This window comes from Rhinolophus sinicus, linkage group LG14 (genome assembly GCF_036562045.2).
Source record: "Rhinolophus sinicus isolate RSC01 linkage group LG14, ASM3656204v1, whole genome shotgun sequence".
NCBI classification, from domain to species: Eukaryota; Metazoa; Chordata; class Mammalia; order Chiroptera; family Rhinolophidae; genus Rhinolophus; species Rhinolophus sinicus.
In genome coordinates this window covers 26,167,944-26,185,073 of record NC_133763.1, presented here as the reverse complement: position 1 = coordinate 26,185,073, position 17,130 = coordinate 26,167,944, and the positions used below count along the sequence as shown (strand labels likewise).

The 17,130-nt window shown below is 39.0% G+C and overlaps 2 protein-coding genes across 11 annotated transcripts in view; both read left to right on the top strand.

Moving 5' to 3' along the window:
* Positions 1–17,130, top strand: part of SNTG1 (syntrophin gamma 1) — an 813,791-nt gene that overhangs the window by 320,357 nt on the left and 476,304 nt on the right. The window lies entirely within an intron of this gene.
* On the top strand, positions 7,384–16,081 carry LOC109435024 (sodium-coupled neutral amino acid symporter 2). The gene is given in 7 exon segments (XM_074318623.1): positions 7,384–7,430; positions 12,425–12,558; positions 12,561–12,863; positions 12,866–12,984; positions 12,986–13,459; positions 15,509–15,699; positions 15,701–16,081. Coding segments are annotated over 7 exon segments (1,551 nt in total). The 3' UTR covers positions 15,984–16,081.

The window sequence follows — 17,130 nt, the reverse complement described above, 5'->3', positions numbered from 1 at the left end:
TACCTGCACTCTTATCTTTACTGTGTCTTAAAACTGGTGAGAACCTAATCTGAAAATCATTGTGTTCTCGTGTGTGTGTGTGTGTGTGTGTGTGTGTGTGTGTGTGTGTATACATACAGCAAGGCTTCTGAAATAAAGATAATTTGGAAGGAATATACAGAACTATGTAGTTTGTAACAAGAGCACCAAACAAAAGGAGCAACTGAGAGTTAATGGAATTATTTGGACTGCCCATGCAGATATATTACTGTGAACAGATGTCACATTGGTTACTAAAAATGACCAAAATGACAGAGTGGAAGTGATGGCAAACCTTTTTTTGGACAATAACTGCTGAGTGCTGAAACAAGACAGATGAAAGGGTAGTGTCTGAAATTTATAGCCTATGTTTTCATCTAGGAGTTTTTTGTTGTTTCAGGTCTTATTTTTAAGTCTTTAATCCATTTTGAGTTTATTCTTGTATATGGTGTAAGAAGGTGTTCCACTTACTACTTCTTCTTCTTTTCCTCTTCCTCCTCCTCCTTCTTCTTCTTCTTTTTTCTTTTTTTTTTTTTTTTTTTTTTTTCATATATCTTATGGATAGACTTTTGTATATTCTTGTATTCTTGCATCCTTTGTCATAGATTACATGATCATATAAACATGAATTTATTTCTGGGCTCTCTATTCTGTTCCATTGATCTATATATCTCTTTTTACAACATCTGGCAATTAAGTTTGTGAAGTTTTTGCGATGATGTTTCTAACCTTTTTTGATATCAGAGGGATTATTCATTATGAATTTGTACCAACTGGAAAAAACAGTTAACCAAGTTTCCTATTTGGAAATGCTGAAAAGGCTGTGTGAAAAAGTTAGATGACCTGAACTTTTCACCAACAATTTATGGCTCTTGCATCACGACAATGCACTAGCTCACATGACACTGTCTGTGGGGAGTTTTTAGCCAGTAAACAAATGAATGTATTTAGAGCACCCTCCCTACTCACCTGATCTTGCCCCCAAAGACTTCTTTCTCTACCTGAAGATAAAGGAAATATTGGAAGGAAGACATTTTGATAACATTCAGGACATCAAGGTTAATATAATGACAGCTCTGATGGCCGTTCCAGAAAGAGTCCCAAAATTTCTTTGAAGGGTGGACTAGGTGCTGGCATCAGTGCATAGCTTCCCAAGGGGAGGACTTCGAAGGTGACTGTAGTGATGTTCAGCAATGAGGTATGTAGCACTTTTTCTAGGATGAGTTCATGAACTTAATTGGCAGACCATGCTGTTTTGATTTCTGGCCTTGTAGTATAGATTGATATCAGGTTGCATGATACCTCCAACTTTGTTCTTCTTTCTTAGGATTGCTGTGGCTATTTGAGGTTTTTATGGTTCCATATAAATTTTAGGATTATTTGTTTTAGTTCTGCAAATAATCCCATTGGTATTTTGATAGGGACTACATTACATCTATAGATGATTTGGGTAGTATGGATATTTAAAATATATTAACTCTTCTTATCCATAAAACTGGTATATGCTTCCATATATTTGTATCTTCAGTTCCTCTTTTCAGTGTTTTATAATTTTCTGAGTACAGGACTTTCACTTCCTTGGTTAAATTTATTCATATATATATTATTTTTTTGATGCAATTGTAAATGGGATTGTTTTCTTATTATTTTCTGATTGTTCATTATTTGTATATAAAAATGCAACAAATTTTGAATATTATTTTTGTATCCTACTACTTTACTAAATTCATTTAGCAGTTCTAATAGGTGCAATCTCAGGGGTTCTCTATAGTATCATGTCATCTGTAAATAATGACCATTTTATGTCTTCCTTTCCAATTTGGATGCCTTTTATTTCTATTTCTTTCCTGATTGCTGTGGCTAGAACTTGCAATACTATGATGAATAGAAGTGATGAAAGTGAATAGCCTTGTCTTGTTCCTGATCATAAGGAGAATGCCTTTAGCTTTTCCCTATTGAGTATGATGTTAGTTGTGAGTTTGCTATATGTGGCCTTTATTATATGGAGATGCATTCTCTCTATTTGCTGATAATTTTTATCATACAAGGATGCTGGATTTTGTCAAGTGCTTTTTCTGCATCTATTGGTATGATCATATGATTTTTATTTTGTTCATCTGTTGTTTTATTTTAATTGATTTGTTTATATTGAACATATGTTGCATCCCAAGAATAAATCCCATGGAATCATAATATTTTTAATGTATTGCTGAATTCATTTTGCTAATATATTGTTGAGGATTTTTGCATCTATGTTCATTAGGGATATCAGCCTATAGTTTACTTTTCTTTTTAATTGAAGTTTATTGGGGTGACAATTGTTAGTAAGGTTACATAGGTTTCAGATGTACAATTCTGTAATATATCATCTATATATCACATTGTGTGTTCACCACCCAGAGTTAATTTTCTTTTTGAATTGTCTGTCTGGTTTTAGAATGAGGGTAATGGTAGCCTTCCCTCTTCTTGAATTTTTTGGAACAGTTTGAGAATAATAGATGTTAATTATTCTGTGAATGTTTGATAAAATTTACCTGTGAAGCCATCTGGTCCAGGACTGGTCCAGGACTACTGTTTTTTGGGGAGCTTGTTGATTACTGATTCAATTTTATTAATAGTAGTCAGTCAGTTCAGATTTTCTGTTTTTTTTTTTTCATTCAGCCTTGGGAGCTTGTATGTTTGTAGGAATTATTCCATTTCTTCAAGATTGTCCAATTTGTTTGCATATAATTGCGCAGAGTATTTTGTTAAACTTTTTGTATTTTGATGGTTTCTGTTATCACTTCTCCTCTTTCATTTCTTATTTTATTTATTTGGGTCTTTTCTTTTTTCCTGATGAGTTTGGTTAGTGTCTATCAATTTTATTTATATTTTCAAAGAACCAGCTCTTGGTTACATTGATCTTTTGTACGCTTTTAAGTCTTTTTTTTGTTTATCTGTGCTCTGATCTTTATTATTTCCTTCTTCTACTCGCTTTGGGGCTTTGTTTGCTCTTGTTTTTCCAGTTTCCTTAAGTGTAATGTTCGATTGTGATTGTTTATTTGAGATTTTTTTCTTATTTCTTGAGGTAGGACTGCGTTGCTATGAATTTCCATCTTAGAAATACTTTCTCTGTAGTTTTGAGATGTTGTGTTTTCATTTTCATTTGTCTCAAGGTATCATTTGATTTATTTCTTGATCTCTTCATTAACTCATTCATTGTTTAGTAGCATGTTATTTAATCTCCATGTGTTTGTGTGTTTTTTAGGGCTCTTTGTTTGGATGGTTTTGTAATTGATTTCTTGTTTCATACCATTATGGTCAGGGAGGATGCTTGATATGATTTCAATCTTCTCGAATTTTTTGAGACTTGTTTTATGGCCTGTCTTAGAAACTGCATCATGTGAACTTGAAAAAAAAAATGTATATTCTGCTACTTTGGGGTGAAATGGTCTAAAAACATCAATTAAATCTATCTGGTCTAGTGTGTCATTTAAGGCCATGGTGTCCTTGTTGATATTCTGTGGAAAATCTGTCAATGGGGTGTTAAAGTCTAATTATGATGTATCTTATTGTGGACCTCTTTGGGTTCATCTTTTTTGGGACTCTATATGCTTCCTGGCCTTGTATGTTTTTTTTTGTTGTTGTTTTTTTTCCCCCCCCCAGCAGCTTAGGGAAGTTTTCAGTCATTATTTCTTCAAATAGGTTCTTGACTTCTTGGTCTCTTTCTTCTCCGTCTGGTGCTCTGTGATGTGATTGTTGTTATGCTTGATATTATCTCAGAGGTCCCTGTAATAACTCTTCATTTCAGTTATTATATTCTTTATTTTTGTCTGGTTCTGTTATTGTGGTTCATATGTCCTTCTCTATGCTTGCCATCTATTTGTTGAAATTCTTACTAAGTTTCTTATGCATTCTTATAGCATGTGTTTTGAACTCTGTCTCTGGTAGGTTGGTTGCCTCAATTTAATTTAGTTTTTTGTGGGGTTTTTTTTCTGGAGTTTACTTCTATTTAGGAAATGTTTCTTGTTTCCTCATTTTGGCTGTCTCTAGTGTTTATTTCTATTAGGTAGTTCAATATCTTCCAGTGTTCACTGCATGGCCTTATGTAGTAGGTGTTCTGTGCTGTCCAATGTCACAATCTACCTGATTTCCCTGGTACACCATGTGTTTCAGGAGTGTTTCTCGGGTGTGTTGTTTGTGGCCTCCTGTTGTAGTTTAGCCTTCATTGCTTTTGGCAAATCAATAGATAGGATTGACTCTGAGGTAGAATTACTGTGAAGATTGGCTATGCCCTCAGTGTATGAGCTGCTGTGTTGGGCTGTCCCCTCAGGAGTTTCAACCCATTGGGCTTGTGTACCTGTTCAGACCACCCTTTGGGTGGGCCACTTGTGGGCATAATTTGGTGGTGCTCTGTTGTGTCTTCAGCCAATCTTGGTTGTGTTGTTTCTGGTGCATCTTGGGAGAGTCTCTTGTGCAAGACAATTTTCACCTTCCATGTGACCAGCCTGGGGTTACCTGGTTAGAGCTAAAAAACTGTATTCAGTTGACTGCTGCCTGTGCTGGACCTGGAGGCACGTGGGAGTGGCCTAGCTGTGACCCTCGACTGACTGCCACCAGTATTGGGCCTGGGCAGCTTAGCAAAATGCCCAGGGCACCCCTAGTTCTGTTGCGACCTGCTGACTGCCCATGAGGTTCAGCTGCTGAAAGAGCCACCTTAGGTGCGGGGATCAGGGTGGTTTTCCAGGTGCTGATATTGCCCCCAGTGATGCCACCTGAGTTGAGTGGGGTGGGGCCCCAAAAGGTCACCAAGGTGGGGTGGATATTGCTCACATACTTAAGTAAATTCAGTTCTTGCACCATTGCTGCACCTGTGGCCACTGTGCAAAATGCCCAGAGAACACCACAGGCAGCTACTGCTTGCTTTGGGCCTGGAGATTCCCGAGAGTCTCCCAAGGAAGGCTGCAGCATAAGCTGGGGCTGACTTCCTGCCACTCGAAGTTTCTCAGATAGCCACAGAGACTGCATGATGTGCTTCTGGAAAAGCCTCCCAGAACTTGTGAGGTGTGTCTGGCCTCCCAGGTGTCAATAGTGGCCCTGGTGATGCTGTGTGAGCTGGCCATGTGTGGAGTTCACCAGGCAAATGCAGTCTCAGATTTGGCTATGTTGGGGAGGGTACAGCACAGGAAAGATAGTGCCCATCTGTAGTCTACATGTGAAGACGGCTCCACACAGGGATAATGGTAGCTATTTCTCTAGCCCTCTTCCTAAAGCCACACAACTCACTCTTTCCCTGTATGTCTCTGGCACCTTTCAAGTTAACGCTCCTCCACCAGAGTCCAGGGTGAGTACTTGCAGGCAAGTGAGCCTTTATGCAGGAACTTTAAGAGGGCCTCTGGTTTTCCAGCCACCTTCTGTCTCACCAGAATGTGTGGAATCCTAACTGATTTTATACCAGACATTGTGGAGTCTCCTCTTCCTGGCATAGGAACACTGGGTTGGGAAACCCTGTGTGAGGATGGGACCCCTCACTCTTCAGGGGGAACCTCTGCTGCCAAGCTGTCCCTCCTAATACTCAACCACTACCTGTGGGTTTGAGTCAGCGCATTTTGTGTATCTGTCCCTCCCTCCAGTCTTGATGTGGCCTCTTCTTTATATCCTTAGTTATAGGGTTCTGTTCAGCTAGTCTTCAGGTGATTCTTGGGAGTGAGTGTTCTATAATTATTTGTAATTTTAATGTGGTCATGGGAAGAGGTAAGCAGAGCATTTGCCTAATCTGCCATCTTGAAATCCTAATTCCTAGCATCTTAAGAGCAATGCTGAAGTGCTTTTCTTGCCATTTTGCTGTAATGTTGACACATTTCCCTTTTCAAATAAAGATCATAATTATATCATTCTGCTTACTCTTACCTAAAAGGTATTGTGCATGAACCAATACAATTTTTACTCCATTTCAAAATAATCCTTCTATTAATGAATCATATTTAAGTGAATTTTCTTTATAGAAACACATGTTGTAGCATAATAGGCTGTGTATAGAACACTGCATTGGGCAAGTGGAAAAAACATTTTTCTTTCAAATCAAGTCCATAAAACAAGCATTATTATTACATATAATATATTGTCTGGTATAGCACAATTATGTTAACCATTAATAATAAAAGAAAATTGTTAAAACCTCATATATTTGGCAGTGAAATATAATCTAATAGTTCAAAAATTCATAATGGAAATATATACAAATACATACAATATTGTAAATAGCACTTATTGAATATAAAAATTTGTAGGACACTGAGACATGTGTAGCCCTTAATGCACTTATTTGAGAAAAACTCAAGACTGAAAGTTAATTTGAACATTAAGAAAAATGCAGTAGGATAGAAAGGATTAAAAAAAATTGAGAATTAAAATGGAAAGGAAAGACACAGAGGAGTTCAAAAAAGCTAAGGTATTAAAAAAAGATCAAAGAAATAAAAGATTAATAAAAATAATGAAAAATACTTAATACAAGAACTTCCATTTCTGTCCCCATGACACACATATAAACACACATAGCAAAAAATAATGACCAATTATAAGAACATAGTAGTCAAAATGGCAGGAGAGAGCTGATGTTATGGGAAGGACCTGGTAGCAGACAGCAGTACAGCAGTGTATGTTTTGCATTTGGCCCACTTTTCCAAATTTGAGAGGAAATTGACAGCTTTGTGGCACTATGGTGATAATAATATGAAGCTATGGCTTGCCAAGTGTTCAGACCTTGAAAAGCCACTTGTTAAAAAGTAGTAATAAAACTGGATTACATCACGGAAATGGCAGTATGAAGTGAGCCTCTCGAAATCTGCCCTGGAATTTACAACAAATTGAACAGCTAAAATTCCACACAGGATTCCCTGTGCAGCAGACAGGCAAGACTAAAAGACACCCAACTGAAATGATCTAAAGATGGGCAAATGAGCGAGCAGGGTAGGAGGGAATTGGGAAGTGTGGAGACGCAGGCCCGGTGGGCCGCAGAACGAAGACAGGAGCTCGGAGCTCCCTGAAGTCAGAGGTACCACAGTGACCAGAGAGGGAAGAATTCAGACGCTAGTGCTCCCCTTATGGCCCACAGTTCTGCCTGAAGGATCAGCATACAACATGGTTGAACCCAACACTCATGGCAGAGACCTTGGGGCAAAGACTGAGGGAAAAGGGGTGAGAACAGTGGTTAAGCCATAACTGTGAAGCAGAGGACAGAAGACATAAGCACAGAGTCTAGCCGAGCCCTGTCCACCATCCCAGAGCTCACCCCACCCCCACCTACCCAGTGCTAGAAGCTAAACAGTAGCAGTGTCAGATCAAAATAACAGACTATTAGCAGCTCTGACAACTGGCCATGCAGCCATGGACTCGAAGCCCAACTACTTCTGGCGAAGTGGAGGTAGCATTGGGTGCAGGATTGACTGTACTGGTGGTTGCAGACATTGCTCAGAGGCACATCTCACAACCCACCCACCTCTGCCCCCACCTATCTGGGAGTATCCCTGCAGGGGTAAACAGAGCCATTGAAATAGACAAACTCTTGTACAGGGAGAGCTTGGAACTTCAAAATCTCTCTACATACACCAAGTAGACAGTGCTTTGAGACTTAGGTGACCTCCACACAGAGTAGAAGCCCACCTTAAAGGGAATCAGTCCATTGTGTGAGAAGCCAGAACAGTGCAGATAAAATATAACACTACAGCATGAGAGAGAATAAAACTCTGCAGTGGGAGAGAAAATAAAACATTCCACCAACACCTACTGGAAAGCAAAAGAAAGACCTCTTCCTATCAACCAGTTGCAGAACCCACTCTTGTAGATACCTAGGAAGAAAAATAATAATTCATTTTTTGTCATGAATAACCAAGGAAACAAGGCAGCTCAGAAAGAAAATAAAAAGTCTCCAGAAAATGGACTAATAGACATGGAAATATGTGAATTAAATGACAGAGAACTCAAGATTGCAGTTCTGAAAAAAACTCAACGAGATGTAAGAAAACACAGACAGGCAATTTAATAAATCAGAAAAACGGTCAAAGAACAAAATGAACATTTCACCAAAAAGACTGAAAATTTAAAAAAGAACCATAGAAAATCTTGACATTAAGAAATCAATAAAATAAATGAAGAATGAAATAGCCAATTGAGGTAATAAAGCTGAACAAATCAAGGAAAGAATCACTGACATCAAAGATAGAAATGTGGAAATGACCCATATGGAAAAAGAGAAAGACTTGAGAGTTAAAAAAAGGGAAAGAACTCTACAAGAACTTTCTGACTCCATCAGAAAGAGTAATATAAGAATAATAGATAGAAGAATAATAATGTAGCAGAAGGAAAAGAAAGGGAAAAGGGAACAGAGAGTATATTCAAACAAATAGTTGACGAGAACTTCCCAAACTTGTGGGAAGAACTGGATCCTCGAATCGAAGAAGCAAATAGAACACCGAATTACCTGAGTCCCAACAGGCTTTCTCCAAGTCACATTGTATTGAAGCTGTCAAAAATTAAGAGCAAAGAAAGGAACCTCAAGGCAGCCAGGGAAAATAAGACAGTAACCTACAAAGTAAAGCCCATTAGATTATCATCAGATTTTTCAACAGAAACACTACAAGCCAGGACAGAGTAGAATCAAATATTCAAATTATTGAAAGAGAGAAACTGTGAGCCAAGAATAAAATATCCAGCAAAGATATTTTTTAGACATGGAGGAATAAAGACCTTTCCAGACATATAGAACGTGAAGGAATTTTCTAATACATGACATGCACTACAAGAAATACTGAAGGACCACAAACGAAAAAGCAAAAAATACAAAACCATGAGTAGTATTACAAGCAGACAGATAGAAGCAGGAAATAGCAACCCCTATACCAAATAGGACACTATGCACTTAAACATAACATACAAAGGAAAGAAGACAAAAAAAAAAAAAAAAAGTAAAACTTGAAAAGAAAAAAGAGGAAAAACACAACTTGCTACAGTAGCATAGAAATCAACTCACAACTTGAATAGGGACAATTTCTGAAAATAAAAACATGCAAGGGGAGAGAGTAAAGGTATGAGCAGGCAAAGTGGAATGGAGAAAAGAAGCGTGCTGAACAAAATAGAATACTCTAAATATGAAACTGTTTTTCCATAAACTTAATGGTAACCGCTCAAAAAAAAAAAAAAATCCAGAATGAGATTTATCACATAAAAAAAGAGGAAAGAGAGGCAAATATCATAGAATACCATGACACAGAAGTAATAGACAGCAACACAAAGGCAAAGAAACAATGGAGACACTGTTCTACCAAAAAAACAAAGATAGAATGATAGGAAATCTTAATATATCAATAATCACCCTAAATGTAAATGGACTGAACTCACCAATAAAAAGGCACAGATTAGAAGATTGGATCAGAAAACTAAACCCAGCCATATGCTGCCTCCAAGAAACACAACTGAGCTATGAGGACAAATATAGACTCAAAGTGAAAGGGTGGAAATTGACACTCCAAGCAAATGGTATTCAGAGAAAAACAGGTGTGGGTATACATATATCAGATGAAACAGACCTCAGAATAAAAAAGGTAACAAGAGACAAAGATGGACATTTCCTAATGATGAAGGGGAATATACAACAAGAAGACAAAACAGTCATCAATATTCATGCCCCCAATGAGGGAGCTCTGAAATATGCAAATCAACTACTAACAGAACTAAAAGGATATATTGACCAAACACAACTAGAGTAGGGGACCTAAATACATCATGACGGGTATGGATAGATCATCCAAACAGAAAATGAATAAAGAAATATCAGCCCTAAATGACACATTAATGAAATGGACATACTTGACATTCATGGAGCACTTCATCCTACAATATCAGACTATACATTCTTTTCTAGTGTACATGGAACATTCTCAAAGATAGACCATATATTGGGACATAAACTAGCCTCAGCAAATTTAAGAAGATTGAAATCACAACAAGCATATTCTCTGAACACAAGGCTTTGAAATTGGATATCAACTGCAAAAAGAAAGCAGGAAAAATCACAACTATGTGGAGATTAAACAACATACTTTTAAAAAACGACTCAGTCAAAGAGTTAATAAGAGGAGAGGTCAGAACATACACCGAAACAAATGAGAATGAAAGTACATCCTACCAAAATTTGGGGGTTTCAGCTAAAGCAGTTTTAAGAGGGAAATTTTTATCATTACAGGCCTATCTCAAGAAACAAGAAAAATCCCAGATAAATAACCTCAAGTTATATCTTAAAGAACTAGAAAAAGAAGAACAAATGAAACCAAAGTCAGCAGAGGAAAGAAATAATAAAATCAGAGAACTAAATGAAATAGAGAACAAAAAGACAGAAAAAAGTAATGCAACGAAGAGCTGGTTCTTCAAAAAGTTTAATAAAATTGACAAACTCTTGGCTAGACTGACTAACATAAAAGAGAAAAGACACAAATAAACAAAATCAGACATGAAAGAGGGGAAGTTATGATGGATGCCACAGAAATACAAAGGATCATCCAAGAATACTATGAAGGAATATATGCCACCAAATTCAATAACCTGAAGAAAGGGACATGTTCTTAGAAACATACAGTTTTTCTTCGCTGAATCACAAAAAATTGGAAAATCTAAATAGACCAATTAACAGGCAGGAAATTGAATCAGTCATATGAAACCTTCCCAAAAGCAAATATCAACATAGTTAAAATGGCTACATTACCCAAAGCAATATACAGATTTAATGCAATCCCCGTCAAAATCCCAATGGCATTTTTAAAAGAAATAGAACAAAAATTATCAGATTTGTATGGAAGCACAAAGACCCTGAATAGTCAAAGCAATCCTAAGAAAAAGAATAATGCTGGAGGTATCACACTCCTGACCTCAGCTTGTACTACAGAGTAACAATAATCAAAGCAGTATGGTTTTGGCAGAAAAACTGACACACAGACCAATGGCATCGAATTGAGAACCCAGAAATAAAACCACTTAAATATGGACAGATAATTTTGACAAAGGCACCAAAACCATACAATGGAGAAAAGACAGCTTCTTCAATAAATAGTGCTGGGAGAATTGGAAAACCACATCCAAAAGAATGAAACTATACTGCTATCTGTCACCATGTACTACAATTAACTTAAAGTGGATCAAACACCTATACTTCAGACCTGAATCAATAAACTGCATAAAAAAAAGTATAGGTACTAAACTTCTGGACCTTGGGTTCAAGGAGGATTTCATGAATTTGACTTCAAAGGAAAGGGAAGTAAAAGCTAAAATACATGAATTGGACTATATCAAACTAAAAAGCTTCTGCACAGCAAAAGAAATATTGACAAAATAAAGAGGCAACCAACTGAATGGGAGAAGATTTTTGTAAACAATACCTTTGATAAGTGGGTTATATTCAAAATATATAAGGAACTCATACAACTCAACAACAATAAAACAAACAGTCCAATTGAAAAAATGGCAGATGATCTGAATAGACATTTCTCCAAAGAGAGCACACAGACATATGACATATGAAAAGATACTCAACATCACTAATCATCAGAGGAATGCAAATAAAAACCACAGTGAGATATCACTTCACACCAGTCAGAATGGCTATCATCAACAAGGCAAACAGTAACAAATATTGGAGAGGTGTGGAGAAAAAGGAACCCTCATACACTGTTCATGGGAAAACAGATTGGTGCAGCCGCTATGCAAGGCAGTGTGGAGGTTCCTCAAAAAATTAAGAATAGAATTACCATATGACCCAGCAATCCCTCTCCTGGGTATCTACCCCAAAACTCTGAAAACAATCTATAAAGATGTATGTGCTCTGATGTTCATTGCAGCTTTATTTATGGTGGCCAAGACATGGAAACAACTAAAGTGTCCTTTGATAGATGGTAGGTTAAAGATGTGGTATATATGCACAATGGAATACTACTCTGCCATAAGAAAAGATGAAATAGTGATATTTGTGACAACATGGATCGATGTTGAAATTATTATGCTAAGCGAAATAAGTCAGACAGAAAAAGTTGAGAACCATATGATTTCACTGATATGTGGTATAAAACTGAAAACAACAAAGGAAAAAGTCAAACCAATAAGGAAAAACTCATAGACACAGACAATAGTTTAGTGGTTACCAGAGTGTAGGGAGGTGGGGGATGGTAGATGAGGGTAAAAGGGAGGGAATATATGGTGATGGAAGGAGAACTGACTCTGGGTGGTGAATACACAATGTGATCCCGTGTTTCCCCTAAAATAAGACCTATCCGGACAATCAGCTCTAATGCTTCTTTTGGAGCAAAAATTAATTAAGACCCCATATGAAAAGGAGCCCAGTCTTACTCGAAGCATCCAATTCCTCCCAGTGCCCAGCATAAAGAGCCGAAATGGGAAAGTTCAATATTTCCCTGGATGAGGACAACAGCAGTTACAGTTCCAACAGCGACTTCAACTACTCCTACCCCAACAAGCAAGCTGCTCTGAAAAGCTATTATGCAGATGTAGACCCTGAAAACTGAGCTTTTTACTTGAATCGAATTTGTGGAAAAAGAAGTATGAAACAGACTTTCATCCAGGTACTAGTTCCTTTTGTATGTTAGTAGTTAATCTGAGCAATGCGATTGTGGGCAGTGGAATCCTTGGGCTTTGCGATTTTGGCAGTGTTATGGCTAACACTGGAATTGCTCTTTTTATCATCCTCTTGACATTTGTATCAATGTTTTTCCTGCATTCTGTTCATCTCCCTTTGGAGACTGCCAGTGAAGGAGGGTCTCTACTGTATCAACGATTGGGACATAAGGCATTTGCATTGGTTGGGAAGCTTCTGGATCGATTACAATGCCGCATATTGGAGTTGTGTCAAGCTACCTCTTCACAGTGAAACACGAGTTACCTTTGGTAACCCAGGCATTAATGGACATGGAAGATACAACTGGCGTGAGTGCAGTGTCTGAACAGTGACTACTTGGTTCTGCTGATGTCATTGGTGCTCATTCTTCCTTTGTCACTGCTGAGAGATTTAGGATATTTGGGATGTACCTGTGGCCTTTCCTTGTCATGTAGGATGTTCCTTCTGATTGTGGTGATTTGCAAGAAATTTGAGATTGCTTGTCCTATGGAAGTTACTTTGATAATTAATGAAACAGTAAATGGCACCTTCACATGGCCAATAGCTTCTGTACATGATATGATATTTAACATGACTGATGATTCTTGCAGATCGCATTATTTTATCTTCAACTTACAGACCGTCTATGCTGTGCCAATTCTGAACTTTTCATTTGTCTGTCATCCTGCTATTCTTCCTAGTTATGAAGAGCTGAAAGGTTGCAGCCATAGAAGAATGATGAACGTGTCCAAGATTTCATTTTTTGTTATGTTTCTCATGTACCTGCTTGCTACCCTCTTTGGATACCTGACTGTCATGCAGGGACTCATGTGGGGACTCTGGTCCTGCTCCCCACATAAGAACACAGGATATGGTGAGGCCAAAAAGGAACACCCATGGAGCCATAGATAGGAGAGTCATACCATTATAGTCTCCCTGATGGCTGGGTGAGACACACGCAGTAGTAGCCACATGATCCGCAATCTGCCATTCACTTCTCTGCCTGCCAACCAACCAACCATTCAACGCAGCTCCGCAGTTACATCAGTAGCCAAATGGCTGACCGGTTACAGCTGATGGCCAACCAATCACAGTTGATGGTCATTCACTACCCGAGCCAGCACCTCCCCACACAAGGCCGAGAGCCTGGAAACTTCTCTCTGGGACTCTGTCCCCACACTCCACCCCTACAGGGTCTCGCCTCACAATCTACATGACAAGTATCTTCTGTGAGAGGCCCTGTGCCGTATACCTACGGGTGGAAAGAAATAGCAGCATTAGGAACCAACAATGGCAAATCCCTTCCATCTGGGAGGATACATGCTAGATTTTGTCCTGGGAAAGGAGGGTCGCTGCCACTGGCACCTTTCCTGGTTTGTGGTACCAGACCTTTATGGCAGTGCTTGGGGTCACTTGTGTAGTTTCAACATGTAACAGAACAGGGGACCCCATAATAGGCCACAGCAAGAGCACATAGGTTCCCCGCAAAATTGTCCTGGCATCAGGACCTCCATATACCACAGCCATTTGCGGTGGCCACTCTGCCACCACCCCTGGTGTCACTTGCAAACCATGAGTCAAACCGGCCCCCCATGGGGCTATCAGGCCCAACCACCAACAGTGGGGGCTTTTGACCCGCCAGAGCCAAGTCCATTGCTGCAGTTACCCTGCTTTAAGCATGTGGGTGCTGGCAGCAAAATGTTTCCATTCCTGCCGTAGCTGGGCTTTAACATAGTCTCACTGGTGGTAATCTGTAACTGAATGGGAGCAGCCGTTCGATGTAGCAAAGCTTCTACTGGTGCAGGCCCTCCCCTCCGTGGTCTCTCATTCAGGATTCTCAAGACGTCCCATAGACACAAGGCTCAATCGAACATCGTGAGGGGTGTCAGTGTCGTCCTGCTGGGGATACAGCCACTTGGCTGGATGGTTAATGAGGAAAAGGTCCAAGGCCCTGGCTTATCCATCAAGTTTTTGGGTGTTGTGTGGTTGGGTAAGACAAAGGTCATACCTGAAGCGATTATTGACAAAATGCAAGCCTTTCCCCGGCAGACCAAGGTCTCCCAACTGCAGACATATTTGGGTCTGCTGGGGTATTGGCAGGTGTTTGTACCCCATTTAGCACAAAGGGCAAGGCCCTTGTATAACATGATAAGAAAGGGGGGCCTCATGGGATTGGATAGAGGCTAAAGAGCAAGCACAAAATGGGCAGTGCTCAGGCATAGGCTCTGCAAGTAGTGGACCCTGGCCACCCATTTGAACTTGATGTTCATGTAACCCAAGAGTGGTACAGTTGGGGCCTCTGGCAATGGCAGGAGTGTCTCTGGTCACCAGTGGGATTTTGGTCCCAATTGTGGAAAGGAGAGGGTGTCCGCTGCTCTCTAATAGAGAAACAGCTGGCTGCTGCATATGCAGCCCTAGTGGCCACAGAAGCCATCACAGGAACGGCACGGGTATTGGTTCAAACAACCTATCCCATCCAGGGGTGGGTCCATACGTGGACCCAGGGACCCAAAATGAGATTTGCACAGACCACCATCCTCACCAATTGTGGTGCCTATTTGGAGCAACATAGCACCCTTAATTCAAGCCCTTTGAGCACAGAGCTACAACAGATCCTGGAACCGGTAGATCTTGTATCCCAGGCTGAGCCAAGCACTCTGCCTAGAAGGGAGGACTTGGATCCCTCACCCTACAAAGAAGGACAGTCCCCAGTACCTGAGAATGCCTGGTTTACTGATGGTTCTAGCCGAAGAGCTGGAACCATTTGGATGGCTATTGGTGTGCAGCCCAAAACAGACACCATTTGTTTTGACACTGGAGTGGGACCAGACACCCCACATGACACCCTGCATGACACTGACATTTTATGAACACGTTGAGTCTGAATTGCTTCATACCTACTCCAGTGCCTTGGGAACTGATATTCTTCTTCTCATTGTCCATTTGACTTTGTTGGTGGTTGTCACCCTAACAGTATCAGTCATTATTTTCTCGATCCAGGGTTCCATAACTCACTTGAGCCCAGCAAAAGATTTCAGTTGGTGGCATCAGTCTCATTACAGTGTCCTTTTTGGCATTTACCAATTTGCTTGTCATCTTTGTCCCAACTATTAGAGATATCTTTGGTTTCATTGGTGCATCTTCAGCTGCTATGTTGATTTTTATTCTCCCATCAGTCTTCTACATCAAATTAATTAAGAAAGAACCTATGAAATCTGTACAGAAGATTGGGGCTATGTTCTTCCTGTTAAGTGGCATAGTGGTGATGACCGGAAGCATGGCCTTGATAATTCTGGATTGGTCACACAATGCCCATGGAGACGGCCCTTAACTGGGCACCACTAAAACTTCAGTAGTCCATTTGATGCCAGTGTTGAGTCAACTCTCAACCACTATGCAATGTCACTCAATGATTTTAGTTTCACTTCCTTTTGAAGTGCACATTCCTCTCTGGTTCTTCTGAGTGCAGAATATGTGAATTCTTTTTTTGTTTGTTTTCTATTTTCTTAAAAGAAACTATTCTGTATGATAGAAATGGACATTAACAGCAAAGTCACGAGTCTTGGGTTAATGGAAGTGACAATTTTATTCCATTCCAGAGAATGGACAGACTCTTAAGTGTTATCAAGTCACATGTTTGGCTGTGTCATTATTAAACTTGGATATTTTATGATTTTACTTAAATGTGCCTAATGGAACCATTTAGTGTGAGAAACAATTCTTAATTTATAGCAACATATTCAAATAACCATTGAGAAAAACACTATTTTTGTGTGTGTGTATCAAAAATATTTAAAGACCTCAGAAGCACTATTTTACTTTTTAAAAATTGCTTTCTTTGGATATTGTCCAAAAATAGCTGTCAATAAATTCCACAAAAAAATTTTTCACTGGTGTTTTCAAAACAAATATTAGTATTATGAAATGAATTGCCTTTTTATAGGCATAATAAGCCAAATACTTTTTTTACCCAAAATGATTTTTAAACAAAATGATGTAATGAAAAATTGTACCATGAATAGGAGTATAGGTTTATCCATTGAAACTTCACTGTTCAAGGATGATTGATTATTGTTGTACCAAATCAGATGAACTCTGTTCATCACTTTTCTTTGTCCCCAAATAATTTAGTTCACTCAAACTGAGATATTTATGGTTTTAATCTATTAGAATGGAAAGATAATGCAGATATTTCTATGGAAAAGTAAAATAACTACTTTTCAGGTATCAAATAGTGCAACTGGTTAAAACAGGGTCTATTCAGTTGCATCTGTCTCCAGAGTTATACAGATAGGTCTGGGTTTTTTGGGTCAGCCCTTTTTTGACATTACTTCCAGCAGTGGATAATGGGCATTTGATGGCTATTGGGCAAAACTATGTATCCAGAGTACAACTTTTCAAAATGCTCGCCTACTACTGGGAGTGTGAATGACAATAATGTATGGCTTAGTCGTGCTCATGTTAGTTGTGTTCATGTC